A 24,906-nucleotide genomic window follows, 5' to 3' on the forward strand; every position below is an offset into this window, starting at 1 on the left:
TTTTCCCTTCTCATCCTGTTTTTGCTAAATAAAAAATAATGGTCTCAGTTACTGAGGATCAAATTAACGGAAGATGGGAGATAGCTAATTATTAAATTGGTAGATCAGTGGTCAGGGAGGTCCTAGGCCAAATCAAACTAACCTGACTCTTTTCTCTTTAGATTTGCTATGGTTTACTTCTTATCCCCAAAGAAACTCCTCTTGAGGCGTTTTACCTCTCTGGAAGGTAGCTGGATGACCCTTGAGGATGGGCGAGGCAGGCTTTCTTCTCGAGAACATCAAAGGTCCCTATCCTCAGTCTCACCCTGCTGTCATTTAAAATGACACCACAGGCTGAAGGCATTGTGCCAGGTCCAAGAAGGAGAAAGGCTATGGCTATGGCTATCCATGTGTGTGTGTTTGTATATATGGATGCTTATTTCTGTGTATGGATATATATATATATATATATATACATATATATATATATATATATATGAATGCACACACACATACATATATATGTATACGTACACATGTTTCAAGTTACGTAGGAAATTCAATATGGTGTTTATTGTTTTGGTTGGGATATTTTTTAAACATAAATACCCCTCCTTTCCCAGAATCAGCATGCAGTTGGAACTGGCAGGAAGGTGGCCACACAGTGTGGGCAAGAAGGGTGGGATCTTCCATGCTTCTCTCTAATTGCTCCAAAGGAATAGAAAGCATTGTTTTGGAATCAACTCTATTATTTTTTCCTTGGGGATTAAAAAAAAAAAAATCATTGGCCTACTTAGTTCTTGTGGTTTCCCAGAGGTCAGTAGTGTATATATGAGGAAATAGTTTCCTCTTCAGTTCCTCTGACCACTGTAATTTTCATCTAATGGCCCCACAGGCAGACTCTGAAAAGAAGCAATTTACTTTGTTTCCCATGTCTCGCTGCTATAAATAATACTACAATGAGTTTCCTTATTCATGCACATTTCCCACATATGCTACCTACATCTGTCAGACACTTACCTGGGTATGAAATCACTGACTCTAAAGCATAAACAGCTTTAACACTGAAAAATGACTCAATTTTTCTCAACAGAGGTTTTCTCTCCTTCGTGCTTGTGGTTCAAGATGTGCATTTTCAGCTTTCTGTTCCTGCTGCCAGGCCTGCTGCCTAAGCTCCTGTTGCCATGCTTCTGCTCTGCCCGTATGGATTCTTTTCCCTTGGGAACTCTAAGCCAAAATAACACCCTCCTTTTTATAAATTGCCTTTGTCATGGTTTTTTTGTTTGTTTGCTTGCTTATTTATTTGTTTTTGAGACAGGGTCTCACTATAGAGTTTTTGCTGGCCTCGAACTCACAAAGATCCACTTGCCTCTGTCGTTCAGTGCTGGTTAAGGCATGCAACACTACACCCAATGGTTGTGGTTCTTTTATTATACCACCAGAAAAGTTACTAATACAAGTCCCAAGGCAAAGCAGTTTGAGCAGAGAGCTTGATAAAAACATATCGAGGACCCTACAAAATTCTTAGACTGTTTGAAATGAATAGAGCATACATAGATAGTGATCCAAAGACAACAGAAACTTTGAAATGACAAAGCTGACTTTCCTTGGTGTTCTAGTTTGGTTTCTGTTGTTGTGATACACATGGATCCAAAACAACTTTGGCTCACAGATTATAGTCTATCAGTGAGGGAAGTCAAGTCAGGAACTTAAAACAAGAACCCAGAAGACTGACTCAGAGACCATGACGAACACTTCTTACTGGCTTGCTCAGCTACCTTTCTTTTAATAGCCCAGGCCCACCTGCCCAAGGGATGGTACCTCCCATAATGCACTGGGCCCTTCCCCATCAATCATCAGTCAAGACAATGCTCCACAGTTTGTTGTAGGCAATCCTTCACCTGAGGGTTCCTCTTCTCAATTGTGTCCAGTTGACAACCAAGGTTAGCTATAATTGTCCAGAGTACCTCAGATACACAAAGTAAGGTAAATGGAACCCTGGAGCTGCCTCAACTGGCAAAACTGTCCTGTGACATTTCAGTAGCAAGGACTTTCTTAAAAATGGAAGGAACATCAAAAGATGAAATTATCAGGTGCATGGATTCAAAGACCATTCCTTGACTTGCCATGGAATAACCAGAACTAAGATCGGAAGCCCTGTTCTAATTCCCAAATTGCATGGGTCATCCTACTGTGGAAGCAATTTAGTTCATCTTTAGCAAGCACAAGACCTATTAAAAAAAAAACAAGAAGAAATAAAAAGGATGCCCCTAACTACATAGAAATCTTTAAAATTTTTTTACTTTATTTTACTTTTATATTTTAAGGCTTTGAATTTTATTTTCTGTTTCAACTATTAAAAGATTATTCTTTTTATTAATAAGTGTTATTCACTGATTTTTAAAATTTAAATAATCCTGATTACTCTTTCATCTCTCCTCTCTCGTTTCTCCCCCACCCCTACCACTACCCATTCTTTCCTACATATTTTTAATTAATTAACTTATTTATTCACTTGATATCCAATCGTAACTCCCTCCCTCCTCTACTCCCCATCCCATCTCCCATCCTCTTCCTCCTATCTCCCCCATCCCTACCTCTCAGAAAAGGAAAGCCCCACCACCACCAATCTAACCAGACAGGACTCCTAGTGGAGAGAGGGGAACACCAACCCACCCCCCAAAATCTTTGACCTAAAATTACCCTGCCTACAAGATGTGCAAGGATAAAGATAGAGCAGAGATTGAAGGAATGTCCAACCAATGCTTGGCCCAACCTAAGACCCACCCCGTGGTGGGTAATCCCTCACACTATTAATGATACTCTGTCATCCTGCAGCTAGGAGTCTAGCATAGCTGTCCTCCAAGAGGCTTCACCCAGTAGTGGTTAGAAGCAGATGCTGAGACTCACAGCCAAACATTGGGCAGAACAGAGGAAACTTTGTGGAAGAGTAGGGTGTGTGTGTGTGTAAGGATAGAAGCACCTGGAGGTAATAGAAAATCCACAAAGACCAACAGAGTCAACTAACCTTGGCCCAGGGAGGCTTGTGGAGGCTAAAGCACCAACCAAGGACCATGCACGGATTGGACCTAGACCCCCTATTCATTGTACCTGATGGGCAGCTTGATCTTTATGTAGGTTCCCTACCTAGTAAGAGGAGTGGGGACAGTCTTTGACAAGGACTCTGTTGCATGCTTTTTGATCACTTTGCCTTGGCGGGGCTACCTTGCCAGGCCATGGAAGAGGAGGATGCACTCAGTCCTGATTGACTTGATGCGCTGGGGAGGGTTGGTGGGAGGAGCTCCCTTTTATTTTTATTTGTGTGCATGTAGTTATAGTTGTAGGTATGCATACATGAGTGTAGATGCCTGTGGAGGCCAGCAGAGGGCATCTCATCCCTTGGAGCTTGAGTTACAGGGGTTTGTGAGCCACCTGACGTGGTGCTGGGAACTGAACTCAGCAGCTCTGGAAGAGCAGTAAGTATTCTTAGCTGATGAGCTATATATCTGGACCTACATAAAATTCTTCAAGATGGTGGACAATGAGTAGTTCACCAGATGCAGGGGTTAATGTTAATTCTGGAGCTCACTCTGACCCCACTGTCCCTGTCAGAGCTTCCTTTGGAAAGCCTGGTGGCTTGGATGATGAGAAGCACACTGTTGGATTTTTCTCATTGACATTAGGTCAACTACTTGATTTTAAACATAAGCTTCCCAAATTTTCTGGAGAGACAAAGATTCAGGGGAAACCTCAAAAATTTTTTACTTCTTAGACTGACAAATAAGAAACACATACTAAAAGAATCATTCCCTACTATGCATGCTGAATGTACTGTTCAATTGTTGGGATAAGATCTACTGAAAATTATGTCAGAGTGACCTTTGAGCCTGATGAATGAACATGTAACTATCACCTGAACAGACTTGTGGCCTGTAAGCTGAGAGAAATGAAAGAAACCCTTTAAGAGTTAAGATTGGACATCTGAGCACATAGGATCCAGGGAAGGGGACATGAACATTTACATTTGTCCCACACCAAGAATTCCAAATTTGAGGTCATAGCCACTGAAAGAACATACTAGAAAAGCTATTGAACTTCTACTGGCTACGTTTTCTGTATACGACCTCAGCTACCCATTCTGGCCCCACGTAACATCCAATTTTACTAGTACAAAAGTGAAGTTTTAGGACATTAGTCAGATTGTGGATGATACCGGCCCAAAGGTGTCAAACTCACCGTTTTGACCAGAGGTTTCTGTTGGCTTGTAGTTCTCAAGGATGCTTTGTTCTGCCGTACATCAGCCTGAGAGAAGTCACATATGCTAATGAGCATGCATGTAATTATATCCATATAGCTGAATGAGTAAATGAGTTTATTCCAGCTGTCCTGTTCTAACAGACCTGAAACCATAGGATGCTCACAATTGGGAGTGGCTCTGTGGAACAAGAACTTGTAAGAATGAGTATCTGGTGATATCATGTCAAACGACAATGGTAACAGCAACTCCTTCACATAGAAGATAGAATTTATAGTCCTAGTAAGGACCCTCCACCTGGGCAAGGATAGGAGAGCACTAATGTGCTTTTTCAGTTCACTGTTGTCGTTGTTGGTGGTGATGGTCATGGTGGTAGTGGAAATCAAACGGAGGATCCGGCGCACACTAAACACATGCTATATTGCTGAACTACATTCCAATTCCCATGGGTCGATTTGGAAAGAGAGAGACTGTGAGACAGTTAAGAGAGAGAAACTGAACATGCTAGCAAGCTTCAGATTTGTTAGAAACTGTCCTGCAGTCATTGGCCATAGTCTGTGGCAACAGATATCCATTTATCTGCCTGTTAAAGGAAGCAATTGAGCAAGTCAGAAAGCGAAGGCCCTAGGTCCCTCCCCAAATGTCCCTGATTCTTGGGATTTCACAAATATTCTCGAAGAGTGCTCCTGGGGAGGGGCTTGCTCAGTGGGTAAAGTGCTTTCTGAGCAAGCAAGAGTGCCTCCCTGATTTTGGAATCCTAGGACCAATGTGAAAGCCAGGCATGACAAGAGACCGTGTCTTAAAAGGAGAGCAACTGAGGAAGATACATGGTGTCAGCCTTTGGGTCCCCCAATACGCATAAATGGATGAGTACAGGTGTGTAGAGCACACACACAGAATGTTCCTGAGAGCTTAACAACAGTCAGCAAATAGGGACTTGATTGGAGTTTGTCCTACTCCGAGACCCAAAGCAGGTTGGGTATCTATGACAATAGTGCAGCAAGCAAAGTGCTCTGCTTTGGTAACATTCTTTCTTGGTTCTTAAAAGCCACATATGTGCGTGTTACAGTCAGCTCTTGTTGCCTTGACCCTTTTCACACCGATCTATCACGATGTTCTGGTTCAAGAAAAAGCAAAATAGACAGGGGTATTTTTTTCCCACCCCCTGGGTAGAAATGTGCATCTGGCATTTAAAATAACAAAAATATCTCCCAGATGACTATAATTTCATTTTGAAAACGCAGTTTGAGCTCTTTGAACACATTTGGGTTGCTCCTACGATAAGCTGTATTATAAACAGTGGAATAAAAGTGTTCCATTTTCTTTCATAAACTGATTTTTTTTAAAGTGCGGAAATCTGTGCAAACTTTGTATTAGCGTTTGTTTGTTTTGTTGGGAGTGGGGTGTGTGAGCCACAGCCTGTGTGCGTGGAAGTCAGAGCACAGCTTGTGGGAGCTGGTTCTCTCCCTCTACCACGTGGTGCCACAGAGCAAACTCAGGTCACGGGCTTTGGTGGCAAGTGCCTTTTCCCACTGAGCTATTTAGCTGGCTCCAAATGCAGTTCTTAAAGCACCAAAGAGATCTTTATTTTCAAAAGACTGTTCAAAAAAAGAAAGCCACCTTGTTGTTGTTTCCAAGTGGAGTACTACTGTATTAATTCTTTAGTTTGTTTCAGGAAGCAGAAATGGGACTATAACGGTTAGTTTACCCTGTCAACTTTATACAACCCAGAGTCACCCGGGAAGAGTCTTGATGACAATTTCTCTAGACCAGATTGGCCAGCTTGTGTCTGTGAGGGATTGGTCATGATTGTTAATCGCTGTGGAAAGACCCAGGTGACTACAGGGAGCACCATTCCTAAGAATTGGTTCTAGAACGGTATAAAGTGGGGGAGGGGAATTTAGCTGAGAGCAAGCAAGCAAGGATCTGTGTGTTGATTCTTTCTGCTCTTGACTGTACATGCGATGCTTTCATTTCCTGCCTCTACTTCCCCACAATTATAGGCTATAACTTGGAATTAGGAACCAAACAAACCCTTTCTTCTTTAAGTAGCTTTTTGTCAGGATATTTCTCAATTTCTCACAGTAACAGAAATGAAACTAGAACAGGGCTATAAATATTCTAAATAAAATTTCTAATTATGAATGTTTTAACAAAACAGATTTTTAATTGTGAAATTTAAAAATATAGAAAACATAAAATATCAGTAAAACAAATGCCCAGAGATAAGAGCTGTTAAATATTTGACACATACACCACAAGAATCTTTTAATTGTCATATAGAGAAGGAGCTATACTATACATTTATGTGTTGTGTCTATATATCTATTCACATGTGTATTTCTTCTATAACAAAATATACTATCATTCAATTTATTTCTTATCAGTGAATGTTTAGCTTAGTCCCATTTTATCAATATAATAACAACATTTTAAATGATACATGTAAAACCCTGATCTCATAAATAATTCTGATCTCATAAGTGGTTTTTTGTTACATAGTTGCTTTTGCAAGCTACAGAAAAGCAAAAATTTTGGGAATATTGTCTCAAAGTTGACAGTCAGCAACAGATGTTTAAGATGGCTTAAACATGTTTAGCCTTAAGAGACAGTGTACCATTACAGTTATCTTCTCTTGGAGACTACAAAGTTTCTTTACTTGAATGGGACACATTTACTTAGCTGGAGGACAGGTGGTACTTAAAATACCTGCTCCCCTTTCTGCCTGAAAGGGCTGCAAAGGATCACTCTTTCTTACCAACTGTCAAATCAAAACTGGAAAGACGGGCCCAGCATAAGTCCCTCTTGTTCCATAGTCTCATCCTGACCTCTAAACTTTTAGTGATTTCTCCTCTCACTGAAGTTATTCACCCTCTGGTATTTTTACCACTTTGGCAATTAGGTGTGTAGAGACACTTTATAACCATTTTCCTTCCAATAGTATTTAAATGATACATATCTATGCTACAAATTTTGATCTTTCTTGAACTAATGCTATGTGGCCACATCCCTTTGAAAGCTGGGACACACGGTGATCATCAGGGTGAGCAGCCACATCTTGCCAGTGTATCCTAGACCTTGTGTTTTGACACCCTGACCTGTGTACAAAATGCCCTGTACTCAGAACAGTATTCAGCAGACTGCGGAAGACAATCAGTGCTTCCCACGGTGCTCTTATTGGATGACTTTGCCCAGCTTCAGGAGAGTGTGCCTTGAGCATGGTTAAATTAGGGTAGGCTACACTGTCAAGTGCAGTTTCATTAGATACATTTCCCACTTAATGGTACTTTCAGGGTATGATGGGTTCCTCAGGATGCAATACCATTACAAGTAAAGAATCTCTTTCTGATCTTGTAATAGCCCCCTTGTTTTTGCATTTTCAAAGGTAATTTAAGTCTTACTTACTATTTTTTGTCTGACACATTTAATCATCTTTCTGCAATTTTGTTAAAAGGGTGCTCAAGGATCACTCCTATTATCTTCCTATCACTGTACCTTACACTCAGAAGAAGCACGGTGAAGGTTTATTGATTTAGTAGAACAGTAAATTATAGCAATGAATCAACAAGTTCTTATTCAGCTCAATATTTATGCATATGTTAAGCATATTAAAAACTATTTCCTTAAGCTCCTTTTATCAAGATATTAATTCAGGATCCTTGCTACTGTATTTTTGCTTTCTTAACAACTGACCTACTGTAATGTTTATGTCTAAATCACATATTTTAAGGATTTCCCTATATTTTTATAATCTTCAAAATGTCTCCTTAAAAGACTTTCCATAATGATCGCATCACTCACCTTAGAAGAGCTCCAGTGGAGGTACAAAAGCAGCAGAATAAGACGAGAGAGCTTCATGCTGGAGGTGTGCGGGGCTGGGTCTCCACGAAAGACTCTTGTCCATGTCGGATATTCTCCCGAAATTTAATCTTTAACCTCTGAAAAAATATTTAAAAAGGAAAGAGCTTTGTACTTTTGAACTCTTAGAGGATTTGGCTAATATCCAGAGTTTTACCGTAACTGAAACAAAAAACAGTCTTCCCAGTAAATAGCTGGGGCAGGCTACCAATAGGAAGTGTTTGCACCAGGGGATTGTTCCATCTTGGCTTTGACAATGCCCCAATTCTGTTTTCCAGGGAACTGTGTGTGTGTGTGGGTGGGTGGAGGGGGGGAGGATTTGGTAAATAAATTACACTCTTCGGCTTCAGACTGAGGAGGAGAGGGCTGTGGCAGCTGAAATGCTGCCTGGCTGCGTTCTCTAGAGCCATATATGACAGAGGCTTGGGTGCAAGACTCTCATCAGGCATCAATATCCATGCTTCCATGGAGAGAGAAGCAATGGGAGAACAGGGGGAGAAATGGGTCCTCTGTGTGGGTTCAACAAAAGCCGGCTAACCTTAGCCTGCCTATGGGGCGCCCTGGAGAACTGTGCCTCCTGAGACAAAGACGACCGTGAGACCTCACCTTGCTCAGTCAGAGGCAAACCCTTAGGGAGAGCAGTTCACTGTAGCTGATGCAGACTTGGAGGGCTCTGACAAGGGCTTGTTGTCTGGTGTTTCCTGGCCCTTCTCACAGCCGGCCGGCAAGTTCTTCCATGAAGGACACATCTGGAAGACGCACCTGTGTCTTCAGTGCGCTGCTTGTACCCTTTCCAACTCCTTCCATATATACTCCAAAAGTAGTTCTTCCAAAGTTCTTCTTTGGGCCTCTTCTGCCGGAGAGAAAGCTCACAGGAGGGAGTTGGGGAAACCCCACTAACTCAGACAATGCAGGTCATGTTGAGGCCACAGATGATGCTTATTGGCTGTCTCTTCATGGATTCCCTATCCTCTTCCCTCTGGGAGCCTGACCTCTGTGGCTTTATGGCTTACGCGGTGGTATTAACCCACAGCCTCTTCCAGGCATGGGCTAATGTCCTGGCTTCCACTCTCAGCGCAAAGTTACTGTTTCCAGGCCCTCCAGAAGTCACATGATTCCACACACACACTCCTTCCAACCCCCACTGGGAGTACAGGAGCTCTGGTTCTCCTGAGTTGTCAGAGCCAATTACCTCTGTCAAGACCAAGGCCCCATTTCTTTCTTCCTTGTCCCTAGTCACAAAGAGGCCAGTGTGTACCAGGAAACAGCTTAGCTTTCATTTGATTAATGGTGTTTTTGCTGATATTGTTATTTCAAGGCAGGGTGTCAGTTCCAAAACGTAACCTTGGCTGGCCTGGTTCTTACTATGCAGACCAGGATAGCCTCAAAGTTATAGGGATCCTATTCACTCTGTCTCCCGAGTGCTAGAATTGCAGATGTGTGCCACCACAGCTGGCTCAATAGCGTTCTTCCTGCACTCCCTGGTGAAGGTGTGGTACTTCCGGGGACCCAGACCTCTATCAAAATCCACAGAGCACACGATTGTAAGGACTGGCAGTGCTAAGTGTGGGCATTCCTGCCTATTTCCCTTGGAAGTTCCCAGACCCATGGGTCCTTCCTATGAAAGACACAATATTAAGTAAGAGGCTGTGGTTAAATGTACACATTGATTGCTAGAGGAAGGAGCAGTCTTCTCAGCGTGCTGCTGACTAGCACGCTGGCTCTGCACTCAGCAGGTCCGGCAATGCTATACTATTTTTTGGGGGTGTGGTATGTGATAATGCAGTGGAATCCTGGGCATAGGCCAACTTCTGTATCTCTTTTGCTGTCAAGAGGGTACTCTTGTCAGGCAGGTTGTTATGTGGGCTCTCTTACTTTGAGATCCTTTGGCTCATGGCACTAACCAGGTCTGGAGGACCCAAAAGGCACACCCCTATCTCAAATACATCTGCCGTTGTGATAAGACACGGCTGTTGTTTTTAGGCCTGAAGGAGTCAGATGTAGTCAATTAGCCACTTGGTCTCCTTGATGAATTGTGCCATCTTGTGGGCACCATGTTTTACTTTGCAGCTGCTGAATCAAGCGTTGTGTTGATGGCATCAGCTAAATAGACTTTGGAGGTTATCCTCCACTTCTGCTTCCAAGGCCATATCTGTCTTGTGCTTATTATGCCAGCACTGGGTCGACAGATGGCTGAGTCTGGGTGATATCAAATGTCATTAAAAAATCTTAGTGTCTTTTCTCTTGGAGCACTTTCTGGCAGATGTTGCCATGTGACACAAGGAGCTTGAAAACTTCATCCCATTGGCTTATGTACACCCACATACTTCTACCCCAAATTTCTTTAAGTATGTTTTAGTCTAGGAAGATGGTTATATGAATACTGCAAGTAATTATATATGTAAAATAGTTTAAGTCTGATTCCAGACCTGGGAATGACCAGGCTCGTTAAGGCTTATTCTAAGGCAGAATTTCACAGCCCTGGAACTCAGTCGTCATGCCTCAATCTCTCTGCTGCTGGGATCCACATTGCATCCCAGTGAGCATGGGATGACTGCTGGTTTTCAAAGCCACCAGGAGGTGGGTGTAATGAGATGCCCTTTGGTTTTGATTTGTACCCACACATCCCATGCAACCGTCTAAAAGTCTCTCTCTTCCTTCAGCTGCTCAGAACACATTCCCCCACAGAGTCAGAGGTGAGCTGAGACATGGTGGCCATGTCAACTGTTGGAGGTTTTGCTAGCAGGTCTGAGTTACTTGCTGTGTAGCTTGCTTGTGACCTCTGACTCTGTGTTTGATTACGGAGGTGACATTTTCACGAGGCTTGCCTTGTCTAATGTTTTAGTTTCCTAGTTGAGTTAGTTTAGTGTGTAAGGACCCAGTTCATGAGGTGCAGCTCTAGACACATGATGACCAGGCTTCCTGGTTTTTTTCTATTTCAATTACCAGGGAGCAGAAGAGTGCATAATGCTTCTCAAAAGGAGCATGGTTATCTGTTGTTGCTGGATTGGCCTATCACATCGATTTTGCATTACTCTTCTCTCACTGAGTCCTTCTCAAATACCACACACCGTTTTCCTCCATGACACCTTGTGACACCTTGGGGTTTTCTGTCTGTCAAAAGAGCTAAAGAGTCCCAGAAGACTTGCTAGGCTTATGCTTCTTTGGAGGTGAGAGGTATAGTGTGAAATATCTTGTCTTTCACTGGAGGGAGGATGTTTTGACTTTACTGCTGTGCCCAGGCCTCCTCTCTTATCCCCAGGAGCACACATACCTTATCAAAGCACCAGCATGCTACCACCGCTTGCTTGTCTGCTTTGATCAAGGCAATGCCATCACTGCAAAAACAACAACATGTTTATGGAAATCCTGAGGACCCAGATTTCTTCAGATTTATGATGGCAAAAAGTAGGAGATAAGACCTGCCAAACATAGGATTTTACTGTTGTGATAAGCAACCTGGGGATGAAAGGGCTTATTTCAGCTTATAGTTGTCCATCATGAAGGAAGGTCAGAGCAGGCACTCAAGGACTGGATCCTGGAGGGAGGAGCTGAAGCAAAGGCCATGGACAAACACGTCTCAGTCCCCTGGTTTGCCCAGAAGGCATTCTTGCATACCACATCATTCTGCTAGAGATGGCAGCTCAAGCCGTGGTCTGGGCCTTTCTCCATCAATCATCAACTGGAAAAAAAATGCCCCCACAAGTTTGCCTAGAGGCTAATTTGATGGAAGCATTTTCTCAGTTGAGGTTTTCTCAGATGACTCTGGCTTGTCTGGTTGACAAAAACCTAACCGACACAAGAACTGAGGAGACACCAGGTGTTCACCATCCCAGTGAATGAAAACTCTTTGTGGTTCTCTTTTCTGCTGAAGAGAATTTCAGTTTACCATTTATTACTACGCCTTAAATTATTGCTAAACTAGAATCAACATTCTCATATGTAAAACAAATTCTACTGAATGAGTTTTAAACTTTAGGCAATAAGTGGAATTTCTTTTTTAAAAAACAATTTATTTGCCAGGCAGTGGTGTCTCATGTCTTTAATCCCAGAACTCAGGAGGTAGAAGCAAGAAGATTTCTTATCTACAGAGAAAGTTTCAGGATAGCCTGGACTCCACAGAAAAGCTCTGCCTTGAAAACATTTCAAAATTATTTTTTATTAGTGTGTATGTGTTTGTGTGAATGTATGCCATGTGTGTTCAGGTGCCCATGGAGTCCAGGAAAGGGCAGTAGATGCCCTGAAGCTGGAGGTACAGATTGGCTGTGAACCTCCTGAAATAAGTACTGGGAATTCAACTTGCGAGAGCAATAAACATTCTAAACCACTGAGTCATCTCTCCAGCCAGTGGATAGAATTCACACACTTAAGAATAATAGAAAAAGGCAAAATGAAAAGACAATTATACATCTAGGTTATATTAATTTAGCGGTGTCTTCCTTTGGGAAATGCAAGGCACTTCACGAAGAGCAGTGCTTATATCAGTACCTATGGTGCCCATAAGCACTCGGCTCCTTGATGGTTTCTATATCAAACCATATCTATATCACTCCTATATCAAAAAAGCAATCCTAATAGATTCACGACACACTGCTCTCCACCCTTGTCCCCTCCAGAAAGATGGTGATGTCAGAAAGTTGGGGATAAAATGAAAAGAAAGTTCTGTGTGGTGTTCTAAGAATGGTGTTTAGACTACCTCGTTACTATGACCAATACTTGACATAATGCACATAAGCACTTAGATCATGCTTTCTGAGCATCAGCCCATCAAGGCAGGGAGGGCGTGGCAGAGCATGGCACCACACTGCATGGCAAGGCAGTTCACTTTGTGGTCTCCAGGAAGCAAAGGAAGAGGAATGGATCGATGAGCGGCTGTAAGCATCTTCCTCTATTCAGGCCTCAACTCCCAGAGTTGTGTTATTAGCTGTGTTCAAACATTTGACACATGAACCTGTATGACACAGTTCTAAATGAAAACATGGTATTTATCAAACACGAGCTACTTCACTCAAGAACACTTAAAAAAAAAACCTGAAAATCTAGTAAAAAAACCATACAGATCTCTTGCAACTTGTACAATTCTTGTGATTTAGCAAACTGTTTGTTCTGGGGGGGGGCAATATTTATTGACTCTGGCCACTAAGCACCAGTGTAAATTATAACAGTGTAAGCTAAAGTGTAGGGTTTTAGCAATTAAAAGGATGTCTGAGTTGAAAGTGAAGTGTAGGAATCCTTCCTAGAAAACAGCAGGCCAGAGGTTCCCATGGGACTTGCAGATGAAAGATGGCTGTAGAAGTGTCCATACAAGAAAGTTTTCACCACATTAACTAGTTCAACAACTATCTCCATGTCTTTAGGGAAAATATTTAGATTTGGTCATGAGATTCTTGGGCTTAAACTGATATTGACTCTTTGAAAATCATATTGTAAAAGGAAATTAAGAATACTTTAACCTGATCAAAAACTCAAGTGACAACACATGCTGGAGAAGATGTGGAGAAAGGGGAACCCTCCTCCATTGCTGGTGGGTATGTAAACTTGTACAACATTTTTGGAAATCAATCTGGCATTTTCTCAGAAAATTAGGAATAGTACTTCCTCAAGATCCAGCTATACCACTTCTGGTCATATATCCAAAATATGCTCAAGTATACAAGGACATTTTCTCAGCCATGTTTGTAGCAGCTTCATTCAAAAGAATCTGGAAATAATCTAGATGCCCCTCAACTGAGGAAAGGATACAGAAATTGTACATATGCACAATGGAATACTCAGCAATTAAAAACAAGGAAATAATGAAATTTGCAGGCGATATTAGCTATATAATATAGGATAAACATACTAAAATCTATACTCCTAAAGAAGCTATAGAAGATGCTTTATCATCATTCAGAAGGGCAAACAGCATAAACATTGAAAACTGGAGAAGACGGAACAGGACAGAAGCCTATCACAGAGGGCCTCTGGAAGTATCTGCCAGCAGGGTATCAAAGCAGATGCTCAGACTCACAGTCAAACTCTGGGCAGAGTTCAGGGAATCTTATGGAAGAAGGGGGAGATAGAAAGACCTGGAGGGGACAGGAACTCCACAAAGAGAGCAACAGAATAAAAAAATATGGGCCCAGGGGTTCCTGCAGAGACTGATACACCAACCAAGGGCCATGTATAGAGAGGACCTAAAAATCCCTGCTGAGGTAGCCCAAAGGCAGTTCAGTCTCCATGTGGATTCCCTAGTAAGAGGTGCAGGGGCTGTCTCTGACATGCACTACTGGGTCATATATTGTTCACTCTGTCAGTGCATGCCTTCACACATGTGTGTGCATGTTCATGTAACTCTTATGCAGGGGCCCTGGAAATGGTAAAATTATTTAGAGCATTCCTCCACAGTCAAAATATAGGATTGTTCTAGTGGATGGAAAATGAAGCTACTTCAGGAAAGAGGAAGTATTTGACAAAGGCAATAATTCTGGCATACTGGGGCAGAAGGAATGGTATGTGGACATACTGATTAGTAATCTTCTAGAAGGCTTCAGGAATAGACTTCAGGCACACAGATAAGGGATAGTACAGGGTTATCTGGGGGTGGGGTGAGAATGAAACTGTACAAAACAGCAATTTTGTTAAGTTCACTATATCATCAAATGCAGCACAGATGGATGAAGCTAAGTCAACAAGCATTTATTTAGTTTGGGGCTCAGAATGGGAAATGTTGTCTGTTGTGAGGTCTGAGCATCGAAATTCTTATACTATATTGAGTTGGGCTGGCAATAAAAAAGGTGGCAGTGTCAAAAGGTTGCACCCAGCTAGTGACATTACAAAGTTATTTCACAGGAATCAGTAGAAGTCTACCACATTAAGATGGGCAGTGGTGGCACATGCTTTTAATCCCAGCACTCAGGCAAAAGCCAGGGGAGCTCTGTGAGGTTGAAGCTAGCCTGGTCTACAAAGCAAGTCCAGGACAGCTAACTCTACACAAAGAAACCCTGTCCCTAAAACAAACAAACAAACAACAAAAAAGAAAGAAATCCATCATGTTTTATAAGAGATTGCCACAAGCCTAGGATATGGGGCAGGGGTGGTGCTGATGAGAAGGGCATGCTTAAAGTCTGAGCACAGACATTGAAAAACAAGAGTCTGATGCTACCTGAAGGACAAAAGGGAGTATTGGAAAGACGTACACTTTGGGAGAGAGGGGAAAGAATGGCCTCATGAGAATTAAAGATTTTAGTTGTCTCTCTCACTAGACTGGGATGTTTCTTCCTTCCTCTGAATGCCAGTTCCTCGCTTATATATAAAGTCATCAGCTGCCAGGTGTTCCTGAAGAGTCTGTTCAAGTTCAATGGTTATATCATGCTGAGTTGGAAACAACAGAAGGACGTCAAGTGGAGATACAACATTGAAGTTAATGTTAAATGTCAAAATAGAGAGATATGAATAACTCTACCCTTCTATGATGTACCTCATTACATATACCACAATAATATATTATATTGCAGTTGTATATATTATATTAACTGGATATACAGAGATAACTATATATATCCACTTATAACATCTGAATTTAAAGTACATTTGCCTAATTATATGTGGGACTGGTATGTACTTCTTCAAGAAGTTTATAGTTTAGGCTAAATGACATACTTAATGTTTCTATATCTCTTACAAAGATCTTCCAAAAACTTATTCACATTAATAACTCTTCTGATATGGTGATCAATCACTACCTTCTTTCAAATTAAAGGTGGTTTTGTCAAATATCAAGAGATATTTCAGACATTATCGGATACAAAAGAAGTCAAACAAATTTAATAACTAGGGGTCACTTCCTTTATTATGAGGGAAGTTTTAGTGATGTAGAGAAACCGGTATCAGAAATGAGAGGGTTAAGAATACGGGAGGTGAAGTGCATCTACAGATTTGTACACCGCCTGTCGGTGTTCAAAACGTGTTTGATAAATGAATAAACTGAGACAATATTAAAAGATGGCCGCGTTTTTATCAGCTCTCTCTCTATCTCACACGCACACATACACACTTTTCTGTTTTAATAATAACAGGACACCCCCCCCCCCCCCCGTCAAAAAGGGCAAGAGACTGCAAGGAACTCAGTTGACGGTGACAGGTCCTGACGTGCCCTTGCCGGACCCCCGGCGAAAGCACGGCCAGACCTGACATATGGAAACACTCTGCGGAGCAGAGTCAGGGAGGGACATTCTCACATCCCCAGACGCGAGAGAACCCGGCGGGTGGAACCAGCGGCGGCCAGACCGTCTCACTCACTCCACGCCTCGACAGGGGTTACCTCGGAAAGAGGGCGACACCCGGTCTCCAAGGGCAACGCACGGCACACTTTCGGGAGCGTCACGTACGGGGCGCTGGTATTTTGCGTCACTTCCGCTACTTATCGCGCGTCTGAGACAGGGTTTATGCTAGAGGCGGTTGTTTCTCTTCCGGGGCTGTATGCTCCGTTCGGGAAGGCATTAGGACCTCTGCGTCCGCCGGTGACAGGCTTTTCCTTCGGACCAGCCCTCCGAGTTTCTGGTGTGGTAAAACTGTACCGGTACGGTGGCCGAGAAGGTTTGAGCGCGCCGGAAGTAGTCCCCCGCGCTCGCGCCTAGCCGGGCTCGAGACGCACGTGGCGCGGTGAGTACGGCCGAGGGCGACGGTGTGGGAAGGAGCCAGGTGGGATGCGGCGGCGAGGCGTGGGCCGCGGGCCTGGGACGAAGACACCCCTCTCTCGGCGCCCGCCAGTGGCTGTGTGGGCGAGTGGCGGGGCTGCGTTCCTGCCGTCCCCCTGCTGGAGTCCTGAGCCAGACTGACGGGAGGGGAATGGATAAACGCTTAGAGCCGCAGTGACCAGAACGAGCCGGCCGTCTTTTTCACCAGGCCGGAGAGACCATGTCTTTCCGAGGCGGAGGTTTCGGAGGCTTTAATCGCGGTGGTGGAGGTGGAGGCTTCAACCGTGGCGGCGGTAGCAACAACCACTTCCGAGGGGGAGGCGGTGGCGGCGGCGGCGGCAATTTCAGGGGTGGCGGACGAGGAGGATTTGGAAGAGGTCGCGGAGGCTTTAATAAATTTCAAGATCAAGGACCTCCAGAACGCGTCGTCTGTAAGTCGTTTTCAAACCTTAACCTCCTTTCTGTGGAAGTGCAGTCAGGTAGTGGATTGATGTTATTAGCAAGTGTGATGGTAAATCTCCGAAAGGCTAGTCTGTAGGGCACACTGACAGTCATGTCGTAGCATCTAAGGAAGTGACCGTGGGAAGTGAAATAGAGTGTGGAGATGAACATGAGTTTGGACTGCAACAGTGAGAATTAGACAGTATTGAGTGCCTAGCCCCGTCTGAAAGAGAGGAAATTATTTCGGGGTTCAGTTTCTTTGGTCTTGTAGTAAGATGAGTGCTGTGATCCAGTTGAAATAATAAAGCCAAGTTTTTAGCCTTCGTAGTTCACGATTTTGCTTATCAATGGGCAAGTGTAATGAAAAAAAAATCTGCTTGGGAGAACATAAGAAAAATGCCTAATGTTGAGTGATTATCAGAGAGCGATGGAAGTCATGAAAAATAAGAGAGTGGTGGGTCTGTGTGCAGGATGGGTTTGCTGGACAGAATGGCCAAAGTCAAGGGGCTGTTGTAAGCCATATAAGAGGTATTGAGAGCCATGTTTAATAAGATTACATGAAGAAAACACTGCCGATAAGAGATAGGTCCAACCTTTTGACATTGCAGCATGGCATTGTCATCTGCAAAATTCATACTCCAGAACCATACAGCCTAGTTAGCACAACCATATACACACTCCCTTGCAGAAGCCTGCAAAAACATATTTCAAGTATCTGCCATTTTGCATTGGACCACATTCATGGTCCCCGTGGACCATGCGGCCTGAGGGCTGTGCATTGGACTTATGGGTGGAGAAGAGATTTCAAAGGAAACTAGTAAGTAGAACTTGGCTAATACTGAGAATAAAAGGTTCTAGTTGTTGAGAATGGGTCTTTAGTTTTGTAGGCAAAACTAGCCTCATTTTACTAGGGGACAGAGAGAAGAGGAGCCCCTTTTAGGTCCCACAGTAATGGCATTGCTAACTTAGGACCACAGTGTTGATGACTGAGCTCTGCTTTAGGATCAATGAAAGACCAAATGGCCAAGAACAAACCAGTGTAGTTGGTGAGTATTTGAAATGATTCTCTGTCTGTTTTCTTGTGCTGTTTCAGTATTAGGAGAGTTCATGCATCCCTGTGAAGATGACATTGTTTGTAAATGTACCACAGAAGAAAACAAGGTGCCTTACTTCAATGCTCCTGTTTATTTAGAAAACAAAGAACAAATTGGGAAAGTGGATGAGATATTTGGACAACTTAGAGATTTTGTATCCTTTTTAGTTGGATGAGCCAGTGATGTCATTGAGGAATTATGTCTCCTCTCTTCCCTAGCCAGTTAAAGTCAAAGTAAGCTCACTACTTCATTTAGTAAGTAAGATAGCAATGCTGCAGGTGGGCCATAAGGAGAATCTACAGGGGAGAGTGTAGCCATTAATATTTAGAAGTGATGAGTCAAGGAGAGGTAACCTTTTGAATTCTGGGAATGTTGGTATTGGCCATTTGGATAAATACCACAGGATTGTATTGGCTGTTCTCTTGCTTTACATACGATGGTTCCTCTGGAATATGGTAGAATTGAAGGGACAAGGTATTGATGTTTATTGTTGTTGTTTTGTTTTTTAAGAAACTGTCATTTCCTCTTGGAAATTTCTTTCTTTATAGCCAGGCATTCTTTTAAAAATGCTTAATCTCAAAAGTTTAATATCATTTTGCATCGTTATTTCTTACTTGTTCCTTAATGAATTAATAGTATTTTTCAGTTAAATTATCAGAAAACATGAAGGCATCTTCCTTTAAAAAGCTACAGAAGGTGAGTCAAACTTAAAATTAAAATTCTTGGATTCAGAAGGGACTGTTGTTTGGCTAAGGAATAGTTTTACTTGAGACAGCATATTGCAGTGAAGCTCCAAGGCTGATGCTTCAGAATAGTAACACAAAAACTAAGTTTATTTTCCCCCAAGTGTCTCTGTGCTGTAACCCTGACTGGCCTGGAACTCACTTGCTGAGATTAGGTTGGCTTCTGACTTAATGTGATCTTCTGCCTCTACCTCTTGAGTGCTGGGATTACAGGTATGTGCTCTCACACCCAGTCTAAGCTTACTAGACTGAAAAGAAATGCTTTATTTAGGCATGGTGTTGCAGGCCAATAGTCCCAGCACCTGGAGGCAGAGAAGCAGCAGGATAGCAACTTTAAATCTCGCTACATATTGAATTCCCAGCCATCTTGAGAAAGGCAGCAGTGATCTGTCTCAAAAACAGTAAGTTACTTGGTAATTGTAGATAGATACTAAAGGTTTTCACAGGTATTTTGTTAACATGGTGTGTGTATATATTATATATATATTATATATATTATATATACACATACACATACTGCTTAAAAAAAGATTGCCATGAAACTATCTAGTGGGACCACATTTAGTCTTAGCCTTCCTTAAGGTGTTTTTTTTTTTTTTTTTTTTTTTTTTTTTTTGTTTGTTTGTTTTTTTGAAGCTGAAAGCTAAGGTTAGCCAGGAAAGAGTCTCATACCTGGTGTACATCACAGATGCCTGAGGACAGCTCTTAAGATGACATCCTTTAAGGGCTTGTTCTTAGAGATTTGATCCAGTCGCTCTTAAGTAGCATCCACAATGCAGTTTCCAGAAAGAAAGCTGGAGAATTTTGATGTTGTTAGGCAAGTACTTAACCACTGGGCTAGCGGCAGAGCAAGAAGTGTATTCTACATAGAGAAAACTGTGAGGTGTCTAGCATGGCAAACTGCACAAGGATCCAGTGGGCACAGAACATTTAGGATGGGTGGGGAAGGTTCTGAGTTCAAATGAAGATGATATAGGAAGGAGCTTGATAAGTCATGAAAAAGAGATTAGATTTTAGTTTGTCATTATTTCTGAATGATAGGGTAAGCTTGATCTTTACAACAGAAAAGCCCATTGGAACGTTGTCAGTGCTGGGAAAGAGCCAGCTGTGTAGGTTGAAAGGAGCCATAGATGCTGTGGGGCCAGATGAGACTCTATGAAAATGAGAAGAGGTGGAGTTGTGAGCAGTGCAGGAAAAGGAAGCAGTAGGACTTGGTAGTTAACTCTCTGTTGTTTAATGTTTGATTTCAGCATCTTGTGGGTTATCCCACTTACTGACTTGGCAGCATTGAAGAACAAAGGTTGAGGGGAGGTGATGAATTTCATTTGGGACACAATGAGTTTAAGGTTCTTGAGGTAGTCAAGATCAGGGGTTTACAGGGCTGTATAGACTGAAGATAAAGCTGGGAAATTGTGGATGTACAGATATGGTCTGGGGAGAATGGAAGCAATACAGCACTCATGAGAGCTTCAGAACCCATCCCAGATTTAAATTTCTTACTGCAGGCTGTCATAATTGCCAGTAAATTAGAGGGGGCAAAGGGCTTGGGGGAAATGACAGATTACACCACAGGCATGCTATACAAATAGACACACAAAAGTGGAAATTTTCAAGAGGGAGTGCTTAGCTGTGGCCAAGAATGTCAAAGAGCTGATGGAGTGGTGGTCCTAGATGCCAGGTGGGAACAGGAAATTAGATGGAGACAATAACTTGCTGATTGCAAGTGGCCACTGGTTGTAGATACTCTGAAACGTGTGCTTGGAGCTGAAGAGCCTAGAGAGAAACAGTGCTGAGGAGCGCTTCTACGGGGGTGTGACTTAAGAAAGAGTTAATTGATAGAGACCCTTGAAGCCATTCTGATCCCTGCCTCCCTTACTACAAGATTATTTAAGGATTTACTTAGTGGTTCCCCCACCCCCACACACATTTGTTTCCTAGATTATTACAAAGTCTTAAGATACCAGTGTGGCCAGTTGTACTTTCTGTGGTGGTGGAGTTTCCTGACCAAATACAAGAGCAGTTAGCCGCCCAGGACACTGGATACATGGAATGTCCTGACATGTCTCATGAATGGGAGATGTTGTCATGTCCGATCACTGATTCATATTTAAGTAGCTCTGTAATGTGGTCAGGCTGGACGGTGTAGATTAAGACTGTGTGTTCGAGGTGATAGGGTGTGAAAGGCTAACAAGAGCTTGTATAGAGGACAATAGACATAGTTTTTTAAAGTAACATACTTGTTTCCATTTGAAGCCCTTCCTCATTTGGGTTTTATGTAGAAGATCTGGAAAATAGTCTTCTCACATTTCATTGTCTACACAGATCCTATTTAACTCTGAATATAGGTTGGATTTAGTTTTAAAATAATCATGTTCAAGAAATACTAATGGAATCCTTTCTTAAAATAGCAAATTTGCCAAAGTTTTGAATTTTAGTTTTATAGTTCTGATAAGTTCTCTTTTGACATCTCTCTTATGAAAAATAAATTTTTGGAGACTTTTTTTTTTAATGAGATTGAATTGGCCTTTGTTTTTTTATGTGTATGTAGGTAATCTAAAGCACTGATTCATGTATCTTTAGATCTCACAGAATTTTGTGATAGGTACTTTTATCTGCATTTTTATATATAAGAAAACTTAGTAATTAAAGGGCGGGGGAAAAGGAAGTACTTGCCCAGAGCTGTGTAGTATAAACGGTAGAGGTGGGAATTGAACTTACATGGTTTGGGTTGTTGCATGCTGCCTTGGCACACTAACTACTTCCATTCAACTTGCAGTTTTACATAGACCCATTCAAGCTGCTGCCACTGCAGAGGTTTCTGCCTCGACCTCCTGGTGAGAAAGGACCTTCCAGAGGCGGCGGTGCTGGTGGTGGCAGGGGAGGCCGAGGAGGCAGAGGAGGCGGTGGCAGAGGAGGCGGTGGCCGAGGTGGTGGAAGAGGTGGTAAGTTATTTTGTAGCCACGGTTGATTTATACAGTACAGTGTAATTTTGCATGTAGCCAAACTTCTACATTTATTTCTCTCACATATTGCCAGTATCCAGAGAAGTGCTTTGTTTCAACAGCTTTAATAGGAAAAAAAAAACCCAAAACCGACTGTTGAAGCATTTTAGACCCTTAGGTTATCCATGTTTTAATGGAGATTTTAATAAGAATGCAGTCACCCATTGCTTACATTGCAGTTACATTCTGAGAAATAGTGTGTCCACTTTCATTGTGTACACTTACACAGATCCTCATGTAGAACTTGGTAACTCAAGGTAGCTTCTTGGGGCAGTAGACAGTAATAAAGTGGAGGATAATGCAGGGAAAACGGAGCAGGCTTTTACGGTAAGCTTCTTCTGAAAAGGGTGCACTACAAAGTCCCAATATAAAGGGAAGTAAATGCACTAATAGTTGCTGCTAATAGTTGTTTCTAACCATTGCCAGGTATTGTGTGCTGTGCATAAGTGTGTGTGCTGTACTTCTACATGACGAGGCATTCTATATGACCAGCATTGCTGTTTATGTCTTGCTCTATAATGTGGGATAGTAGAATTTTCCAGGTCCATTATTTTAGGAAACTGATGTCTTTCTTATGTATGAAATGTCACTATTTATTATATGACTATGTAAGGTTGTTTGTTTGTTGTTGTTTTCCTTACAAAGAGTTTTTCTGTGTAGCTCTGACTGTCCTGGAACTTGCTATATAGACCAGTATGGTCTCAGACTCACAGAGATCTGCCTGCCTCTACCTCTCAAGTGCTAGGATTAAAGCCGTGTGCCACACTGCCTGGCAAGAATTTCTTAACTGAATTGTAGTTTTTTAGCTATCACTGAGTCATTTGATTACATGTCAAGAGCTGGTCTTATATGTATCTACTTAATATCCACATATATTTTAATTTCTCCAACAAGTTGTTTGTGCTGTGGTCTAAATGCATGCTGTGGCATGCACACACAGAAAATAAATGAAAATCAGAAGGTACTAGTCTCTACCCTGCTTGGGAAACTGCTCTTTCTCCATTATTTTCTCTTCAAAGGTTCTGTAAAATACAATGGGTGAATTTATAGTTGTTAGGATGATAGGAATTGTATAATCTTTGCAGCTTATTCGAAGATGAGAGACTATAATTATTTAACAAGTGTTTCCTTTTTAAGGTGGCTTTAGAGGTGGAAGAGGTGGAGGTGGGGGCTTCAGAGGAGGAAGAGGAGGTGGTGGATTCCGAGGTGAGTATGACAAAAAATGCCTTTACATGACTGGATTTTTAGCTTGATAATTGTCTGTTGATTTGTTTCCATGGAAGTTTCTTTCCAAGTAACAAGTATGGAGAACACTGATGTCTTGGCTTTAGAGTAATTTACAGGTTTTTACTACTTAATTCCTTGTTGCTTTCTCTTAATTTTTCATCAGATTACTGTTGTATTAATAATTTGAAAAACAAAAAACATAATATGAACTATAATTGTGTTTGGTAATATAAATTTAACAGTATAAAATTACCAAACATAGGAACTCCTATGATTTTAAACTTTAGACTAAGGCATTGTTAGAAACGCTCTTAATCTTTATTTTTATTTATTTATTTATTTATTTTAAAACAGGAAGAGGACATTAGATGTGCAGTTGACAGACCTCACCACTTCTGTTTTGCTGCATGGTCTGCTGCTGTGGTTGAAGTCTGTCTGGAGCAGTCCTGAGGATGCCGCTCTGTCAGTGGAGCGGAAATGCCAGCATCGAGTAGAAACAAGTGGAGCAGGACAGCCAGTTTCCTCAAGAAGAGCATGGAGAAGAGCTTTGTACAGTACCTGGCACCCTGTGGGTGCTTAGGAATGACAGGACTTTATTTGGATTTTTTTTTTAAATAAAATTTTTTATTTCTTAAACTTACTGTTTATTGAACTAAACCTATTTTTTGGAATTTGAAGGAACAAGTAAAGCTTAAACCCATTGGATCACAGATAGAAAAGGGAGTAGGGTGAGACTTTTTACAATATACTATGATTCTGAAAAGCACTGGATACACTCAAACACAAACCCCTTCCTGTCCACCAGGTTGCTGGAACAGTACTTTAGTTACTTAGAGATGGACTCCTTTTGAATAGGGGCAGAGCAGCAACATTTGCTGTATTTCACTTTTGTGTTTTATAGCACACAGAAAAATCTACTACAGTTGGTAGTTACTTAAATTTTTTACTTTAAGTCCATTAAGAGTTGAATGGCTCTGTTCGTGTGAAAACTATAATTGAAATTTAGGAATGGAAGTTAAAGTATGGGATATTAAAAGTTTTCTGGGAAAAAAATTTACAGCAAAGACTTATATGTTGTTGTCTTTTTATGTAAATATTTGACCACCTATCACATGAGCCAAGTTCCTGGGCAGGGATATTATAGATGAGATTGGCTTTGGTCTCCATTGCTAGTGTACTGTCAAAAAATTAGCACCACAGTCAGGTAGGCTACCTCAGCATGGATCCATGTGCCAGCTGTAACTGTCTCCCTCATTGGTTACTTCTCATGCGTGTCTACTGTAGCGTGAGTGACTTGTTCTTTAGTGCTTGTCTTAGTTATATGTAATTGTGTCTGGGTTCTACCCATTTTGGTTAATGGAATCACAGTGCTAATACATAGGCCAAAACAGCCATGGTGGCAGGAACAGGTCAGAGCTCACTTCCTGATCTGCAAATGGGAATGGCATGGACTTTTGAAACCTCGAAGCCAGCCCTCACTGACGCCCTCCAGCAGGGTACAGCTCTAATCCTTTCCCAGCAGTTGCACTACTAGGGAACAAATACTCAAACATGAGCCTAAGGGGGCCATTATTCACGCCATCGGCTTGTGAAGGGTGTTAGCACCAAAGGACAAGTGCAGCATTAATG

At 42.0% G+C, this 24,906-nt stretch overlaps 2 protein-coding genes across 6 annotated transcripts in view; one reads left to right on the forward strand and one right to left on the reverse strand.

Annotated features, from left to right (window-relative positions):
• Cfi (complement factor I) overlaps positions 1–16,413 on the reverse strand; it is a 45,822-nt gene extending 29,409 nt beyond the window's left edge. Inside the window, exons 1-3 of one of the 4 annotated variants that reach the window (XM_060392697.1) lie at positions 16,395–16,413; positions 8,036–8,172; positions 4,216–4,281 (exon numbers count right to left, since the gene is read on the reverse strand). In XM_060392697.1, the coding sequence (XP_060248680.1) occupies positions 4,216–4,281; positions 8,036–8,092 (123 nt within the window). In that variant the 5' untranslated portion in view covers positions 8,093–8,172; positions 16,395–16,413. Of the gene's footprint in view, positions 1–4,215; positions 4,282–8,035; positions 8,173–8,698; positions 8,718–16,394 lie in introns of those variants that run through there. The other 3 variants (XM_060392699.1, XM_060392698.1, XM_060392700.1) reach the window with 3 other exon arrangements.
• Positions 16,414–16,500: 87 nt separating this feature from the next.
• Gar1 (GAR1 ribonucleoprotein) lies at positions 16,501–23,913 on the forward strand. Of its 2 annotated transcripts, XM_021645005.2 has the most exons (7): positions 16,501–16,735; positions 16,979–17,201; positions 18,305–18,459; positions 18,942–19,001; positions 21,825–21,990; positions 23,188–23,256; positions 23,632–23,913. In XM_021645005.2, exons 2-7 carry the CDS (start codon positions 16,991–16,993, stop codon positions 23,643–23,645), a joined length of 675 nt encoding a protein of 224 aa, XP_021500680.1. In that variant the 5' UTR covers positions 16,501–16,735; positions 16,979–16,990; the 3' UTR covers positions 23,646–23,913. The 2 variants fall into 2 exon arrangements, with proteins under 2 accessions (XP_021500680.1, XP_060248684.1); XM_060392701.1 differs by lacking the exon at positions 16,501–16,735 and having other exon boundaries at positions 16,742–17,201.
• Positions 23,914–24,906: the final 993 nt, after the last annotated feature.

This window comes from Meriones unguiculatus, chromosome 10, assembly GCF_030254825.1.
Source record: "Meriones unguiculatus strain TT.TT164.6M chromosome 10, Bangor_MerUng_6.1, whole genome shotgun sequence".
In the NCBI taxonomy this organism is placed as follows: domain Eukaryota; kingdom Metazoa; phylum Chordata; class Mammalia; order Rodentia; family Muridae; genus Meriones; species Meriones unguiculatus.

Excerpts from the sequence above, each read along its gene's own strand:
- Gar1 (XM_021645005.2), top strand. The coding sequence starts at position 16,991 with ATGTCTTTCCGAGGCGGAGGTTTCGGAGGCTTTAATCGCGGTGGTGGA. Across the intron at positions 19,002-21,824 it reads CCTTTAAAAAGCTACAGAAG|TTTTACATAGACCCATTCAA; the intron begins GTGAGTCAAACT and ends TTCAACTTGCAG. Across the intron at positions 21,991-23,187 it reads CCGAGGTGGTGGAAGAGGTG|GTGGCTTTAGAGGTGGAAGA; the intron begins GTAAGTTATTTT and ends TTCCTTTTTAAG.